This window comes from Zalophus californianus, chromosome 3, assembly GCF_009762305.2.
Source record: "Zalophus californianus isolate mZalCal1 chromosome 3, mZalCal1.pri.v2, whole genome shotgun sequence".
NCBI classification, from domain to species: domain Eukaryota; kingdom Metazoa; phylum Chordata; class Mammalia; order Carnivora; family Otariidae; genus Zalophus; species Zalophus californianus.
In genome coordinates, this window is record NC_045597.1 from 3,735,469 (window position 1) to 3,752,435 (window position 16,967).

The following is a 16,967-nucleotide window of genomic DNA, read 5'->3' on the forward strand; positions in this document are numbered from 1 at the left end:
ACAGCCTTCTATTGAATTAAGCCTCTAAGTTCTGGGGGCGGTGGGCGGGTGGCCGTAAATTTACGGAGCAGTAGATAACCGACGCGATCTGGTCACCGTTTTGGGTGATGATGAATGAGGGCACAATAGCATCTGCACACGGGTATCCACGCGGCACCGTCTTCCCTGTTGCCCGTGTAACCTCTCTCCTTTCTTCAGAATTCCAGTAACTCTCTCAACGCACCCTTCCTGCCCCTAAACCGTGTTCCAGAACCCCCAATCTTCTCTGGCTTCTTTGTGTTTCATTCCGTAATTTTCTCAATTATCTTCCGCTTCCCCAGGTTTTTTTTTTTTTAAATGACTGCGTCTAATTAACTTTAAACTCATCCTCTATTGTACTTAATTTTATGACTATTTCTCAATTTCAGAATTTCCATTTGACACGTTTTTATAGTTTCCCATTTCTGCTGATTCTCATTCTTTCATCTCCTTGGGCATAGTAAACATACTTAGCTTAAAGTATGTGCTTTTGAACTCCAATCTTTTGGGCTCCCATGGATGTATTGCAATGGACTGCTATTTCTGCTTGTTAATTTTTGATCTTGTTTTGTGTTGTCATGTGTCTGGTTTTTTGACTCTGCATTGAATATTGTATTTGAAAAATGGTTTGTTACATCATTTTGAAACTTCTGATGCTGTAACTGTCCTTTGGGACATACACACACACATTTCCTCCCAGGTACTTGTGGGCCCTGTCAGTCCTGAAGGACGTCCATCCAACATCAGGGGTTGAGATGATTCATAGCTGAGCTGTGGTTTCTAGATCGCAAACATCCAGCCCTTAGGAGGGACACTTCAGGGCTCCGACCCATGGCCTTGGCAGACCCGGTCCCCACAGTCCAGGAGGCTGTCAGAAGTCCAGTCCAGCTTCGGAGCTGGCTTCTGTGAACTAGAAGAGTGCTCTGAATGTCCCTTGGAGAAAAGCCTAGAACGTAGGCTTCCTTGCTTGGTCCCCACTGCATTCCAAACCCCCTTCCTCAGTCTCTTCCTTGGATCTCATGGTCCTAATAGTTTTCTAGTGCCTTTAATCAGATTAAACAACAATGGAAGTTTTGGCCAGCTTTTCTGGATGTTCTCAAGAAACTCTTCCCAACAGCCATGGGCTGCTTTTATGTGTGAGAGAAATAAGTTATTTGTTTAAGCCACTATTAGATGATTTTTGGATACTCACAGTCTAACCAATTTCTAGATGATACATTCCTTGATACACTCCAATTAACTACTTAATGCCAGTTTGGTGTTTACCATAACTTCAATATTATTTTCCCTCACACTACTCAGGTATGAGAAGAAAAAGGTATTTTTTTAAATTAAAAATATTGTTAGAGCAACCCCACCTCCTCCTTGTGTTCTGCATTATCTCATTTTATATTGGTTCCCACATATCAAATAATCCACAACAATCTCTGAAAAGTCAACTAACACCAAATACAACTATAATTCTCTAACCTAACCAATAAAATGCTACAATATACCCTACAGTGAAGTTTATGATCTATGTTCCAATTTTTAAGCCTACTTCATTTTTATGTTTCCAATCCATTCTCCCTAGAAAGTTGATAGAACTGAATACTTTCATCTGTTTACTTCTCAGTTTAAAAAGTACTTACCATTTGAGACGGAATTCCCATTTTCAGCAGTGATAGCACTCGAGAGTGAATTAGATAATTGAATTCCATGGTGATTTGCATTTCTATCTTGAGTCTCAGATGCAATTTCTGATCTACCAGCATAATCTCGGCCAGTTAGGTTCATGTTAGTCTCAAAACCTAAAATAAATTTTAGAAAGGATTATTCCTTTTGGATAAAATGTACCAAATAATTTAATAAAATAGTAGAAGAAAATAACAAAATTCATTAAATGAAACACTAATTATATTTGAAATAGTAAATTAATAATCATCCTTAATTAAATTTATGGCCTACAAAATCTTCACCGAATTTTGCCACAGCACTCTTAAACATAATGGGAAATATTAAGTGGTGATAATGAATTTCATAATTTCTTATTTTCAAACATATCTATACAGGATTTTTGATGTCAGAGTCTAATAACTTGTCACTAGATCACTGTCTTGAGAACACTGTTTCCTAAAAAGCGCGGAAATAAATTCATGCTTCAAAAGTTTTCTCATTTATTAAATTAAGTGGGGCTGAGACAATCCTATAGGCTTGAAAAAAAATAAGAAATAGACTTACAGCATCATTACAAAATTTGTTATTATCCATTTAGGAGTATTAAACTTCAAAACCCTACTTCTGCATTCTCTACACTAACATTGCCTAATTGTTCAGTGCATGTCCCATGTTGAGTGCTCGGAGATCGACGAACACAGACGCCATCATCCAAATTATGTTGAAGAGCCAAATGAAGATTTTTTTTTTAAACTATGTAGTAATAATAAAGTAAAATATAACAAATGCCAGGGTTTGGAGCAATGTCCGCTGCACTATCCTCAGGCAGGGTCTACAAATGACCAGAGGGTGCAAATCAAGCACAGCTGTCCACCATGGCATCAGGTGTGGCCCTCGCCACCCCTTCCCTCTCCTCTCTTGGAGTCAGGGTCCCTCTCTCGGGCTGGTCAGGTATGCCTGGGATTGGCTCTTGCTTCCCAGGGATGTTCTGGAGGATTTTTCTTCAATACGGAGGATGTGCATGCTTCTTTTGCTCTTTGTTGGTACACAGTAGATTCCGACTGCCTTTAGGTAGGCCTTTCTGAAGTTTTAGGCTAACAGATGATTCAAAAGGGATAAAAAGCATAATTCGCTGTATTATACTTTACATGTGGCAGAACAGTTTATCTCCAGGGATCCCAAAGGATGGAGGGAGGGGGGAGGGGGGAAGGAGTGGATGGAAGGAGGGAGGAAGCAGGAGGGAAGGATGGATGGAGGGAGGGGGAGAGGAAGCACAGAGGGAGGAGGCCAGCCCTCCCAAGCTTGTCTCTCCAGGCTGGTCTTGACACGATCCTGTCTAGCTCTTGCCTCTAGACACAGTCTCCTCCTGCCCTTGAGCCTTACACTCAATCAGCACTACAGGCAACGGGCATGTGTCCAGATGCTCCATACGGACCCGTGTTTCCCTGCTTTGCTGTATGCACTCCCACCAGCTGGAGTGACCCTGTGCTCACCAGCGGGGCTCGTGGTCAGATGAGCCACAGGGACCCGTCACTTACGCCCAGAGAGGAGCCATGTCTGCCCCACAGGAAGGGGTGCTGCTATCTAGGGCAGGAGGGGCTGGATGGGTAGAATGGAGGCAAAATGGACAGGGCTTTGAAAACCAGGTGGGGGCGCTGAGACTTGAGCGACCCTGGAGCCACCGCAGCTCCTGGCTCCCTGCACTTACAAACAAGCGGAAAAGCTTTGGCTCAGCCAGTGTGCGTAGGAACAGCGATGAACCGGAGAACAGGTGATCGGAAGGAGCCATCTGAGTTCTCGACAAGGAGCAACACTGAGCAGGCTGGCGCTGAAAGACTACGTATTTCTTTCGGTCGACTCTAGTCTGCCTTTCAAAGAAATCTGAAAGTAACACAGGGTTGGCTTTAAAGCTGTCTCAAGACACAGATACTGCCTCTCTTCGAGCTATTTTTCTCGCTCTTTAGTTTAGTCGTTTATTGAATGCCTACAATGTGTTTGCACTCTTCAGGTTATCCAAGTGCAGTAATGACCATGACAGACGGACGGCCATCGCAGCAAGGAGCTGAGGTTCTGTTCTCGGCGCAAAGGGACCTTACCCAAGGCTGGGAACCTGGGTGTCCCTCACTGGGTAAATGGGGATGGTCCTCTTACCTCTGGTGGGACAAAACTCAATCCTCTGACACACTGTGCAGACTCTTGGTATAAACAAGAAGCTAGCTTCCTTCCTAACCAATTTCCAGCTCCTAAACAACTCATATATTTAAAGTCAATACCTCCAATTTTGCTATTAAGGTTTTAAAAATATTTCCAATCAGCAGGTTACACTGTAGCCAAGGACTGTTTTTAAATGTGTCATATGAGTTAGGCTGTGATTCTTACATTATCTACTAAAATCTTCTTTATATTTTTATCTTAAAAGCACAGGTCTTCTCAGGGATGGCTCTGGATTGGAATATGGAAAGAAGTCCTTCTTCAAATAAAACGTAAGAATTGATGGCCAATCTAATGATATTCATTCACCTTGTTCTGATGATAATTACCATCTCCTGAGTGTTTATGACCCGCCAATCCCCCAGAACATCTGATTTTGCTCTGGTTTTCATACTTCTGAAGAGCTGTCCCTTTCTCACCCATTTTCGAGGTCAGGTCACTGAGGCTTGGGGAGGTTAACCTATGTGCAAACATTTCATAATCAGCCAGTGGTTGCAGCCGGGTTCAGACCAAGGCAACATCCACCCACACTCATTCCTACACTTGGCCCGTCTGCGTAAAGTCTTCCGTCATTTCATTTGCTGATCTAAAGGATAATGCAGCTGCTTTTCCGTGGCTTTATTGGATCCCCAAGCCTCAGTGGTAATGAACTGGGGACCGGAGATCGAACATTGTACTCTAGCCACTCAACTAGAGCTGCAACATCAATAGAGACGTCTCTGCTTTAGGGTTCTCCTTACTCATGAATGTTAATTGTGGGGATGGCTCTTGGCTTCCTAAATTCTGGTCAGCCTCTGCTCATAAACAGCCTGGCTCCAAGTGAAATCCAAACACGCCAGAGCGCCTGTGCCCCGACTTGTTAATGCCTCAGTTCAGCCACAACAAGGAGCGAATGCAGAAACCCTCCACGGTTTGATTTTGCTCTAAAGGGTCAAGTTAGCCCATGAACAGGTGCGATGTTCCTCACTGAGCGTGCCCATGACCCTGGACTCGGGCACTGAAGGAATTCCAACTGTAAAAAATCCGGAGGACGCTGGTATTGAGTTGGAGGCAGTCTTAGTTATAACAGCACATACACAAGATGCGTACTTCATGGAGAGTCCTACAGGGAATGATCCAGAGCAAACAAAGTCGTGAGGCCTCTTCATGCCTCCAAGCAGTGGCCGTGGAATTTTGAGGGGGAAGAAAAGTCCATCACAGTCACACCAAAGGACAGTATTTGAGACTCTGAGTGAATCTAAACAAACAAGTAGAGGAGTGTGTGCCGTGAAATCCTATAGGAAGACTGAAGGCATGTCTGAGTCACTTTGTATCTCTGCATCTTGTGTAATCAGTGGTTTGTGGAGTTCAGTGGCATCCTTCGCTTGGGTGCTCCACAACACGAGTCGATCTGAATACCTGTGCTGTCTTCTCTCAGCCTGTAAACAGGATTTCTCTGTGACCCCTGCCCGGTGCTGTTTGTACAGGTACGGGAGGTATGAGTCACCCTGGGATCTGACTCAAAGATAAAGCCTTGGCCTTTACCCTAGGGTATGATTGTTAAATACAAGTATGCACTGTGGACACAGTTAGGTTGAATCTTAATCTACTGGGAGAGTTCTAACAAATCTCTAAATGCGAATACAAGAAGAATTTCAGCTTTGGTGTGTTCTTTTTTTTTTTTTAATATATAACTAAAATATCACACTGGGTGGGTGTGATCCTTTGAAAACTGGTTTTCAATAGAAGGTGATATTGCCCCCCCCCCCGGGGGCGGGGGACATTTGGCCCTGTCTGGAGCTGTTGCTAGTCCTCACCCGGGAGGAGGGGGTTGCTACTGGTATCTAGTGGGTAGAGATCGAGGTGCTGTGAGGCCCCAGCAATGTGCAGCCAGACCCCGTGATGCGGAATCCCTGCCCAGGATGCCAGTGACGCTGAGGCTGAGAAAGCTTGTCCTAAAACCTAAGTCAGATCATGTCATGTGCCCACTCAAGTCTCTCCACTGGTTTCTATTTCATTTGCATTGAGACCCAGAGGCGTCCTGGGGCTGAGACCTTCCATCACCTGATACTCTGCTCGCCTTGGACCTCATTTCCAACTTCCCCCTTGCCACGTGTGCCTGACAGCCCTCCACGAACGCATCCCACTCTCCAGACAGAGCCCGGAGCTCTCCGTGCTGCTCAGGCTCTGCTCAAATCAGACCACCTTCTAGAGGATAGCACCTCTCTCGGCTGCAGCTCAGTTTCTGTCCCCACTCCCTGCTTTAGCTTCCCGTGTGGTCCTTCTGACTGCGGACATGTCACGTGCCCATCGTCTGTTTCCTCCGCGCCCCTTCCGGAGCGCGGGCTCAATCAGCGCAAGGGCCACGTGGGAGCTTAGAAAGGTGCCTGCACACAGTAGGCACTCAAGCACATCTTTGTTGAAAGAAAGGGAACACAGAATAAATAGTAAACGAATCATCACAACCAAACTGCTATAGAAATTCTTGTTTCCTACCAGGAAACTACATGTTTTGCAATTAAAATAGTTGACAAATTTACTTAACTGAAGAATCCATGTGAATGATTATGGAAAAATCTCAGTAACCATTTCTCCTCATTCACAGGAGATTACTGGAAACATGAAAGGACTTCCACTGCTTTGCGTTTCTAATCTCTACTTACTTAAAATTATAAGGTAAGGAAAACTTCACATTGTGCGAGGTGAAAATTTCCTACCATATTCAAAGGGCCAGAGCTGTTTGCTTTCCACCGGAGTGTTAACATGAGGGGAACAAAGGGCTTTGGGATATTTGAAATCTATTCCTGACCCACAGTGTGCATTCAGGTTTTCACTGTTGTGCTACCAGTTATCACTGATAAATATTTCCTCCTTGTCCCACCGATATGCAAGGTTCATGCATGCTCAGTTTTTAAAAATCTTACTGTACAAGGCTTTGTGACCTCTAATCTCAGAAAACTGCAATCAGTTTGACAAGTCTTGGCTCTGGCATCTTGGTGCCTAGAGATGGGCAGAGGTGGGTTGACCAGGAGCCTATGGAGTGATGGTCGCGGACCCCACCCTCACTTGCCAAGGCCACATCCAAGGCCCAAGTGCCAGTCAGTCAATGCTTACAGAAGACAGCTTCAGTCAATGTGTGCTTTGCTCATTTCCTCATCTTAAATAAATGCTCCATTCACTCCCTAAATGTCTGTCATTTATATTCTTTTTCTTAGACACCCCACACCTGCCCCCATGGTATAAGCTCCAATGTTTGGAGAAAAACGCTGGTCTGGAAAGCCTTTCTGCTCAGAGAGGAGAGGGGAGGAGAGGAGGGGAGGGGAGGGGAGAGGAGAGGGGAGTCTGGCACTGCCCGCTCTGCCCTGGGAAGCCGGCATGTCTGCAGCTTATGCACCATCACCAGAGCGGTGGCCAGCCACTACTTAGGTAAGGGCATAACATAAAGACTGCATTTTTAGAAATGCTATTACTCTAGCAAAAATGTGTCCAGCTGGATGAGGCTGGAGGAGAGATCAGAGACAGGAACAGGGAGCATTTAGACTCGGGCAGAGGCAGGCCTGGGTGGTCAGGGAGGTGTGCGTTACAGGTCTCCTGAAGCTGAGGGACTGGAGTAAGTCAGCACCAGCGAGGTGCCTGGACACAGGACAAGTTTGGGGCTGTGCATGTTGACCTTCAAGTGACAGCCGCACGCCCAGGGGTGAAACGGAGTGGCAATTATTTGAGCCACAGTATTTACTAGGACCGAAAAGAAAGTGTGTGGGAGAGACTCAAGCATCTCCCTACAGTAGGGAGATCTCTTGCCGGGGAGAGGGGCAGTGGAAGGCGAGGCACAGTGATAGTGGACACAAACAGGCAGGTGTGGGCTCGGAATCGGGGTGGGGGGGGCAGCGGGGGAGAGGGAGGCTGACAGCAAAGCATGCCGAAGAAAGGTCGCAGAGAATGAGTAAGGAATGAGCAGCAGAGTGTTTCTTTAAGAAGAATGCTTAAACACATCATTTCTCTCTTGGTTACCTTAACTTGAGATAATTTTAGAGTGTATTTTGGAAACATGGGAGACAGGATCCAGGTTTCAGTAACACAGGAGAAAAACAAACTATCGCTGTTTGACTGATTTAATACTGAGAGTGCTATGCAAGGCAGAAAAAATGTGAAAATACATTTTAAACTCATTACTCATGCTGGCTCTAATTCATTCCGCAACTCTATAGGAAAATTCCTCTCCAGGAAGGCTACTGCATGGAGGGAATGCGCTTGTTTTTTCCTCTTTGGCATTAAGGAATGGTACAAACACTGAGAGACGTGGCCGGCATGGTCCTGCTACTTCTCAAGTTCTCGTTCCTGAAACTTGGGAGTTACAGCTATGGACCGTGCTTACAGATACACATAGATGGTGCGTAATTAAATTTGGATGGGGTCACTTAGGCCCCAGATCGGCAGCTCGTGTGTGAGTTACAAGGAACAATGTCTCTTACATCTCTGATTTTTCTAAAATCTTACACCATCGCACGTGAGGAAGAACTACAAATAAGGATTTAGCACCCCAAGTTGCCCTGCGTTCTGCTCTTAACAAGTCTAGGGAGTGAATTAAACTTTTTCTAGAACACACGCTAGCATAGCCCAAACATGGGCCTACTGTCTCAGAGAAAGACAAACGTCAAGTGTAAGGATGCACCTAGACCTTGTCTGATCCTAACCTCAAATAAGCAGACAGACACCCCCCGCCCCGTGCAAGCTTGTGCCACAAGACGTGAGATAGGAGCAGACTGGGTCCCACTACGGTGTGTCCACTCACACCGAGGGGCGCACGCTGCGTCTAACTGACCCCAAGCCATGTGAATCGGACTTCATCGTCCCTTTGCTGATAGTTGCAGAAATATATCAAGAGCAGGCTTCAGTGTATAACAGTAAGGGGGGCCTGGGGACAGAGCACCAGGCTTCCGTGCGATCACCCTTAGGACACGGCCACATCCCACAGTCTGCTTGTATTTCTATAGGAACCCATTACTTAAGAAACAGAAAAAGCAGAGCACCCTAGCAATCACAAAGGATGGGTGGGTTGAGAAAACATAATTGCCCAAGGCTACTGACCTTAAAAGGCTAGCACCAGTGCCCAGCACACCTTCCTACTCTATAATGACCCTTCAGAAATCGCCACTCGGGAGTAGATCCAAATTCCTCCTGAGTTGTGTTTTAGGCATTCTTCTGCGGCAGGAAGTGCCACCAACACTTACCTCCTGGGTTAAGTGGGGTAGAGTGGAAATGCTTCCTTGTCCCCTACTCCTAACTCCTGCTACCCACTCCCCTGCCAAGTGCAAGGAGAGGGTTTGCGCTAGAAACGCCAACTGAATCAGGAAATAGAGTGACATCTTCAACAACATATGTGCTGAGCAGGGGAAGAATGTATTGATAGTAAAGCTAAAAACTGACTGTCAGTATAAATAAGGTTTTTAGAACCCAAAAAATGCACAGAAAGTTATGTTGTGCCAATTTTCTTTTAAATTTAACTAACTGGATCCCTTTGTGCCCGTCTATTCTGTCCCTGCCATAATGGGAAACAAATCACGCCAATTCCCTCCCTCTCCGCGGACTCGGGTAGCTCGCCTCTCCTATAATTAGCTGGACATGCAACATCTAAACGCCGCGCTGGCCTGGCCCGGAGACCCATTGCTCACGTATAATTTCATAGGTCATGTGGTTATTTATATTGCTGTTATTTTTACATTTCCTGAGTGCCAGGTGGTAATGTAAATCCAGGAGCTGCGGAACGCAGAGCCTGCAAGGCAGCTCGTCAGCCTGAGCAGCTTTCGTTTGGGTGAATGGGTCCTCCCCGCTTTCTCCAGAAAGCAAAAGTGAGGAGGATAACCTTCTGCTCTCTGATGGGGAAGGTGTGGTATTTGTGACACCTGCGAGGCGTCACAGATGGCAACCTAGTGATGCCCAGCATCTCAAGAGCAACACAGAGGAGCCCCCGTGGACCTCCACCAGCTCACGCATCCTTTCTTACGTAAATGACCACTACCCACCCGCCAGATCTTGGAGAGCCTAAAAGAGCATTTATTTATTTATTTTTCATGAGCATTATACTGAGTCCATTTTGTTTCTTGGCATTTGGTCACTTTTATATAGAGCTAGTAATTGAGTCCCTCTTGGATTTTTAATAGATGATTTGCTTTAAGAATAACTACTTTGGTCCTTAAGGAAAATATAATCTATGTTGCTCCATTTCAGGGATATTAGCTTGCATTCAGCCTTGGCCACGATGCTCTAGTCCCTGCTGGCACCCCCGATCTCCTCTGCATACACCTTTAGCACAACTGGAGGCTTGCTGATTCACACACAGGTCTCACAGGACGAAAACTCTAGCTGTGAACACTAATTTCACTGGTGTGGTTGCAGCAGGTGAGAGAGAACCACTAAAATCATCAAAAGTTAAGAAAAAAATAACAGTGATGTATGCTGCGTCTTTTCAAAATCTTTGTTCGGGAGGAATCACAAAATGCACCCACCTCAAATACTAATAACCAGAAGGGCACAGGCGGGGCCCAACAGAAGAGGCACCAACCATATAGCTTAAGCCTGTTGTGTTAACATCTAACCGGGGAGAAACTGGACAAGCCTGGGGCCAGGACACCCAGGTGGGGGTGGGGGGTGTGCTCGGGACCCTGCAGGCCCCCAACAGTAGTCACGTCCAGCTCCTACGGAGACATTTCAATATTTTAACAACAATAGGGTGGTTCCCCGCTCATCTCTCGAGGAGCAACCCCACCTGGTGGCATGCGCTGGCGCCGAGCCAGCAACTCTGAGGCCTTCAGTAACGAATTAAAAATATCCTTATAGGGGCGCCTGGGTGGTGCAGTCGGTTGAGCGTCTGACTCTCGGTTCCAGCTCAGGTCACGATCTCAGGGTCGTGGGATCGAGCCCCGCGTCAGGGTTCCTGCTCAGTGCGGGGTCTGCTTGTCTCTCTCCCTCTGCTCCTCCCCCCCCAACTTGTGCTCCCTTTCCCTCTAAAAAATAAATAGATAAAACCCTTTTAAAAAACAAAATAAAAAAAAGAAGTATCTATATAGATTTAAATTCTTGTCACAATTCTTGATGAGCCACATGGACTGTGTTTTTGGTAGCTTCTGGGATTGCATCCTTTACCAAGCGCAGGCTGGTTGGTGCTACTAATTCCTTATGCGTCCAAATCATATGTGCATGTGAGGGCATTTCCCTTGAGCTGCCGCAGCGACATAACACGGCACTGACATCAGGTACTCGGAAGGGAGGAGCACCTGGGACCCCGTGCGCGAGGCTGAACCTGTGTCTCAAAAGGATGCTCATTTCATCCACTACCGAAGGAAGAAACCACCAAATGGCTAACCACCATATACCCCACAACTAAGCATCTCTCATTAATCATTGTGGTTTTTTTTGTAAAGATTTTATTTATTTATTTGACAGAGAGAGACACTGCGAGAGAGGGAACACAAGCAGGGGGAGTGGCAGAGGGAGAAGCAGGCTTCCCGCGGAGCAGGGAGCCCGATGCGGGGCTCGATCCCAGGACCCTGGGATCATGACCTGAGCCGAAGGCAGATGCTTAACGACGGAGCCACCCAGGCGCCCCTCATTAATCATTGTTAAAGTGTGTATGTTTCCATTTAAATGAATATAGAAAAATCAAAGAGAGACATCTGTCCTTTCCACGTACCCTAATGGAGTTACTCCAAAACACAACTTGATTATGTCACCACGCCTTGTGCAAAACCCTACAGTCACAGTGCAGGATGGAGCACAGACTGGTCCCTAGCACGGGGGCCAGGGCCCTCCTGCCCTGGTTCTTTCTCTCCTCATGTTTGGTCTCAAATCCCACCTTCTAGACCAGTGTTCCAATGGATATATTTACAGGCTGGGAAATCAGTTTAGTGGGTCATGATAAGCATTTAAAGATGAAGAATAGAACCAAATGAATAAAAACACAGGATTTCACAAGCTTTGAGGGTAAGTAGTGTTTCGTGACACCCAAATCGTGTCTTCATGCAAACTGTCTCTCACCGCCTGGATACACTGGAGTTTTCATGTTTCCCTGCTGTGAGCTGCTTCTGAACAGACCCCACATTTTATTTTAAAAATCCATACCTCTTAGTACAATGTCTGGCACAAAATAGATCCTTGCTGCATTTTTAGAACAAAAAATGAGTGAAGCTTGCCCTTCTTACTTGATGATCCTTCCAAACCTCTTTGAAAACATCAGGCAAACAGCAGTACAAAGTATTGGTAGTTGAACCGTCTTGCCTGGAGTTAAACTCTAATTTTTCTTAAGTCCTGAGAAGAACTGCATGTTTTGGGGCCATGTCATAGAATGATTTTATTATCTGGAGAAAAAAAAAAAAAGGAACATTTCTCCTAAAATCGTTACAAAGGGTTCCTAGGATGGATTCAATCCTCACAGCAATGAAAATGCTCTCTGATTGGCAGCTGAACCACATTGCTGGGTCTTCTAATAATCATCAGATCAGAAAGGTGTTTTTATGATCCCTCATCACCAAACATGAGCTCAGTGCCTCTGTCCCGTGTCGCTCCTCAGCCTCTGGAAATTAGACACAATTCCAAGGCTCCATAAGTGAACGAAGGAGACCCCCTCCCTGCACACTGCAACTACACCAGTGAATTAATGTTAACAATTGGAGTTTTACTGTCTTGTATGACACGCAGGTGATTCAATAAACCTCTAGTTGTGCTCTGGTGTATGCGGAGGAGATCAGGGGTGACCAGAAGGCACTAGAACAACATGGTAAGCCTGGAATGCAAGCTAATGTCCCTGAAATGGAGCAATGTAGAGTATGTGTTTCGGGAGTTATTTTTAAAGCAACTTATCTATTCAAAAATCCAAGAAGGACTCTCTTACTAGCTATATAGAAAGGTAGTTAAATACCAAGAAAAGAAATAGAGTCAATACAATTCTCATGAAAATAAAATACATAAATAAGTACCCTTTTGCTCTAGAGGATCTGGGGCTGGGCACTGGTTGTTTCCCTAAGAAAGGACATGCAAGTGGTTGGAAGTAGATGGGCGCCCCCCCCCCCCGCTTTAAGTCAGGCGTTTGTACTTTGATGTGTCCCCTCCATCCTTTTTTTAAAAATTTTATTACGTTATGTTAGTCACCATACAGTACATCATTAGTTCTTGATGTAGTGATCCATGATTCATTGTTTGTGCATAACACCCGGTGCTCCATGCAGAACGTGCCCTCTTTAATACCCATCACCGGGCTAACCCATGCCCCCACCCCCCTCCCCTCTAGAACCCTCAGTTTGTTTCTCAGAGCCCGTAGTCTCTCATGGTTCGTCTCTCCCTCCGATTCCCCCCCTTCATTTTTCCCTCCCTTCTCCTAACGTCCTCCATGCTGTTCCTTATGTTCCACAAATAAGTGAAACCATATAATTGACTTTCTCTGCTTGACTTATTTCACTGAGCATCATCTCCTCCAGTCCCATCCATGCTGATGTAAAAGTTGGGTATCCATCCTTTCTGATGGCTGAGTGATATTCCATTGTATCTGTGGACCACATCTTCTTGATCCATTCGTCTGTTGAAGGGCATCTCGGCTCTTTCCACAGTTTGGCTATTGTGGACCCTCCATCCTGCTGTGAAAACCAGCCTGGCCCCATCGGTTGGAAATCTCACCTGAGAACAGTTTAAGCAAATGTAGCTCCAGCAAACAGAGGTGACGTCAGAAGGTAATTTAATAGCTGGGAGCTTTGGTTCCCTTTTCAGTAACATGGAAATGCCTTTGTGGGGCTCATAGCTTTCCCCCACTGCTTTGCCCACATCTTCTCTCTCAAACTTACTTCTTCGTGGATTGTCCATCTTTACACATCAAAGAATAATTAAACCAAAATCCCAGATGCGCACATTTGCCTGGGAAATACCCCCCTGTACCCAGTGTGTATATATGTCGGTTCTTTCATTCTTTAAAAGGAAATTTTCCTTTGAAAAATTAGGTTTGATGATGAGCCTAGAGTTTTGGGTGTGAAGAAGCTCTCTTGTAGATTTCTCAGCAATTCTGGGTAATGTACAAATTCTCGGACATCGAGGTACAGTGAGTGTTCCGATGTAAATCTGTGTAATGTCAGATCTAGCTCATGCCTGCCATTGTCTGGACCCTGCACTTTTTAGGACCTAGTCACCTGAGTGGGGAGCAAAAGGAACAAGGTTGTGTTCGCTGTCTTATTACGATTAACATAGGCCAGTAATTGCAAATGTGTGTGGGTACGAACGTTGCAGATTTCAAGGAGAAACGAGAAAAAGATGGAAGTAAAAGCCAGACTAGAAAACAAATCTGTGAAGCTTCCCACACAGTGGATGCTAGGTGACCGTTGCAGACTCATGGAACAGAGGGCCGGATAAAGTGATACTGGATAGAGCTAACTCTCAGGTAGTGTGAGCTTTTCTAGGCTAATCTGAGGATTAATCATAAAAATGATTCAAGTTGGCATAAAGGACCTGAACACTGGTAGGTAATTAAGAAATAGGTTTTCCTCTGCCAATACTCTTAAGGAGAAAGAGAACATGGCACCAATCCAGCCCATCTTTAGGAAAACTTTCCACGCACCATGTCGCTTTTAAGCATTTCTTCACAAAAGGAAGAAAACCCCAGGATGTTGTATTATGTAGCAATAATGAGATGCAGATTGTCAGGAAGGTCTTTATTAACTTGCTTAAGGAGAGCTGCTGAGTGCCTCACAAGATAAAGCACCCGGCTTCTCTTTGGAGCCCCCCGTGGGAGTTTAATTCACAATCCCGTATAGAGACCCACAATACACAATAGCTGCTTGCTTTAACGGGTTGATAGCATGAAAAATATTTACTGGTTATGAAAGATAATCCACTTCTGAAAAGACTGCCTCTTTTTTTTTCTTCTTCAGAATTCCAGGTACAATAGATTCTTCTCCCGCTGACAGCGCATCATAGAACATCCCAGTTGTGATGGTTTCTCGGCTGCATTTGGCTCATTTCAGAACTGATGAGCTATTTATGCAAGATACATATCTCTGGTAAGAGCGGCATGCTAGTGGCTATAGATTCACAGCTAATATGTTCAGGTAATTTCCCAATATAATTCACACGACTCAAAGGTTACTTTTTGATCAGGTTGATCTACATAGTTAATTGTCACCATCCTCTGCTTGGTTTTGCTCCTGGGTTTCAAAGGATAACAGAGCAGCATGGTCCAGTGGACATCCATGGTCATGAGACCTGTGGGCTGAATATTTTCCCAACAAGTCCTGCTTGAGGGGCAAGGACTGGAAGCCAGACAAGAGTATTTTGTCCAGACATGTTTCTATTACCTGCATCTCTGTTTCCGGATTGACATAATTCAGAAACTAATGAATTGCTACTGTTTGTTTTTGGTTTTCGTCTACAACGTCACCAAGAGGCGAATGATGGAGGCTTTTTCGAATGTCTTTATTCCATCCCAATCATGGGGGCTGTTGAAAATCACTGGAAAGACAGAGTATGCCCTCTTCCCATATCTTTCCCTGGTCATGAGTTTCCATTTAACTTCAGAAAGGGATGATTCTCTCAGAGAGACTTGGTAGCACTTAAAATCTGTAATTGTTTGTGGAGACTGAGAATGGCCTCACGGAACAGAAATAGAAATTTCTCCCGAGTTTCGGAGAAAGGAGCCATGTCTGATTCCTGTCTCTGGGACGGGTTAGTTCCTGTGATTATGGGAGAGTCACTTAATCCCTCAAACTCTCAGATTGCTCATTAGCCAAGGGGGAGGCTAACACCTGCTTCACTTGCCTCACACAGGGCCGAGGGTCTGGGGTCATCTGCGTGCTTGGCCAACAGGAAAGAACCATTCACAGACATTGGCTATTAATATTATTAACAGAATACCATTAACAAATGTTCCATCGCATTTCCGAGTATTTTCCATTACAAGAGGTCACATGCGCATACCCAGAAGTGCTACTAACCCTCTGGGTCATCCCCCTCCTCCGGCTCTTTGCAGTCTTTGTGGGGGAAGATGTGAAGAGTTCCTGCTGAATTCCCACGTGGCAAAGAGACACAATGGAGCGCATTCAGAGCTGTGCTGTGGACCTTCCAGGTAGAAAGCTTGCCCTGCCCTAATCCCATGCAAGACAAGTAGTACCCTCTGTTCTCTCTCTGCCTTTTCGGCAGCCTTCACTCCCGTGCTCTAAGGGGCCCCGGGTACCCCGAGCTCACATGTCCCCACGCACACATGATGCCTCTCCACCAAATCAGGAACAAGCCCAGCACCAGACTCACAGGCCACTTGGAGCTCAATTACAGACCCACAAGTGGTTTATGACCCTCAGGCTAAAGCCTCTCTCCTCCACTAGAATTTCACTCACCGAAACCGGATGGACCCGCCTGCGTCCTACAGTGGGTGAGAGAGCAGGGACAACACGAATTTCTCCATTTCTCGATTCCCAGTAGCAAGCCCCGTGCTTCCACTAAGTAAATGTATTAGGGAATTAGCTCTGCGAGTTAATGCAAGTCCGTTACGGGCACCCGGTTGCACAACTGCCCTGGGGGAATTCTTGGGCACTTATAAAAAAGAAGGTGCTATAAATTGCGAGAAGAATGTCACAAACGTTCACAACAAATATTAGACATTTAAAAAAAAAAAAACTGTCCCATTCATATAGAAGACAAAGAGCTTTGTGCTGTTAACGTAGGTAAGTTTGGCTACCGATCAATGTATTTAAAATGAAAGCTTATTTCTAAGTGGAGATGAGCTAAGTATGATTTGGGAGATTAGAAACACTGCAAACACATCCCGAATACAGAGGTTCCCTGTTACTGCAGAGGGACTGAGAACTTGGTGAACACAACCCTTTTCTCACAGAGAGGTAGCTTCTCCTCCTGTCAAGGTTCGGGCTCACGTGCTTGGGGAAAACCTACACAGCGCGTCCTCGCCTCCGAGCCACTTAGCGAGAGACAGAGAACTTGCTTCTCCAGGGTGTTAAGCTCATCTTTCCAAAGGACTTACTCATTTGGAAAATAAGGGACATTTAGTGTTGACTCAAAATCGTTCCAGAATGCGGAGGAATGCCTTGTTTGCATGGGAGGCAGACTCTTCTGTGAGG

The 16,967-nt window shown here is 45.5% G+C and overlaps 1 protein-coding gene across 1 annotated transcript in view; it reads right to left on the bottom strand.

Moving 5' to 3' along the window:
* MYO16 (myosin XVI) overlaps positions 1-16,967 on the bottom strand; it is a 475,554-nt gene that overhangs the window by 43,822 nt on the left and 414,765 nt on the right. The window contains exon 33 of the mRNA XM_027590435.2: positions 1,650-1,808. Within this exon, the coding sequence (XP_027446236.2) occupies positions 1,650-1,808 (159 nt within the window). The remainder of the gene's footprint in view (positions 1-1,649; positions 1,809-16,967) is intronic.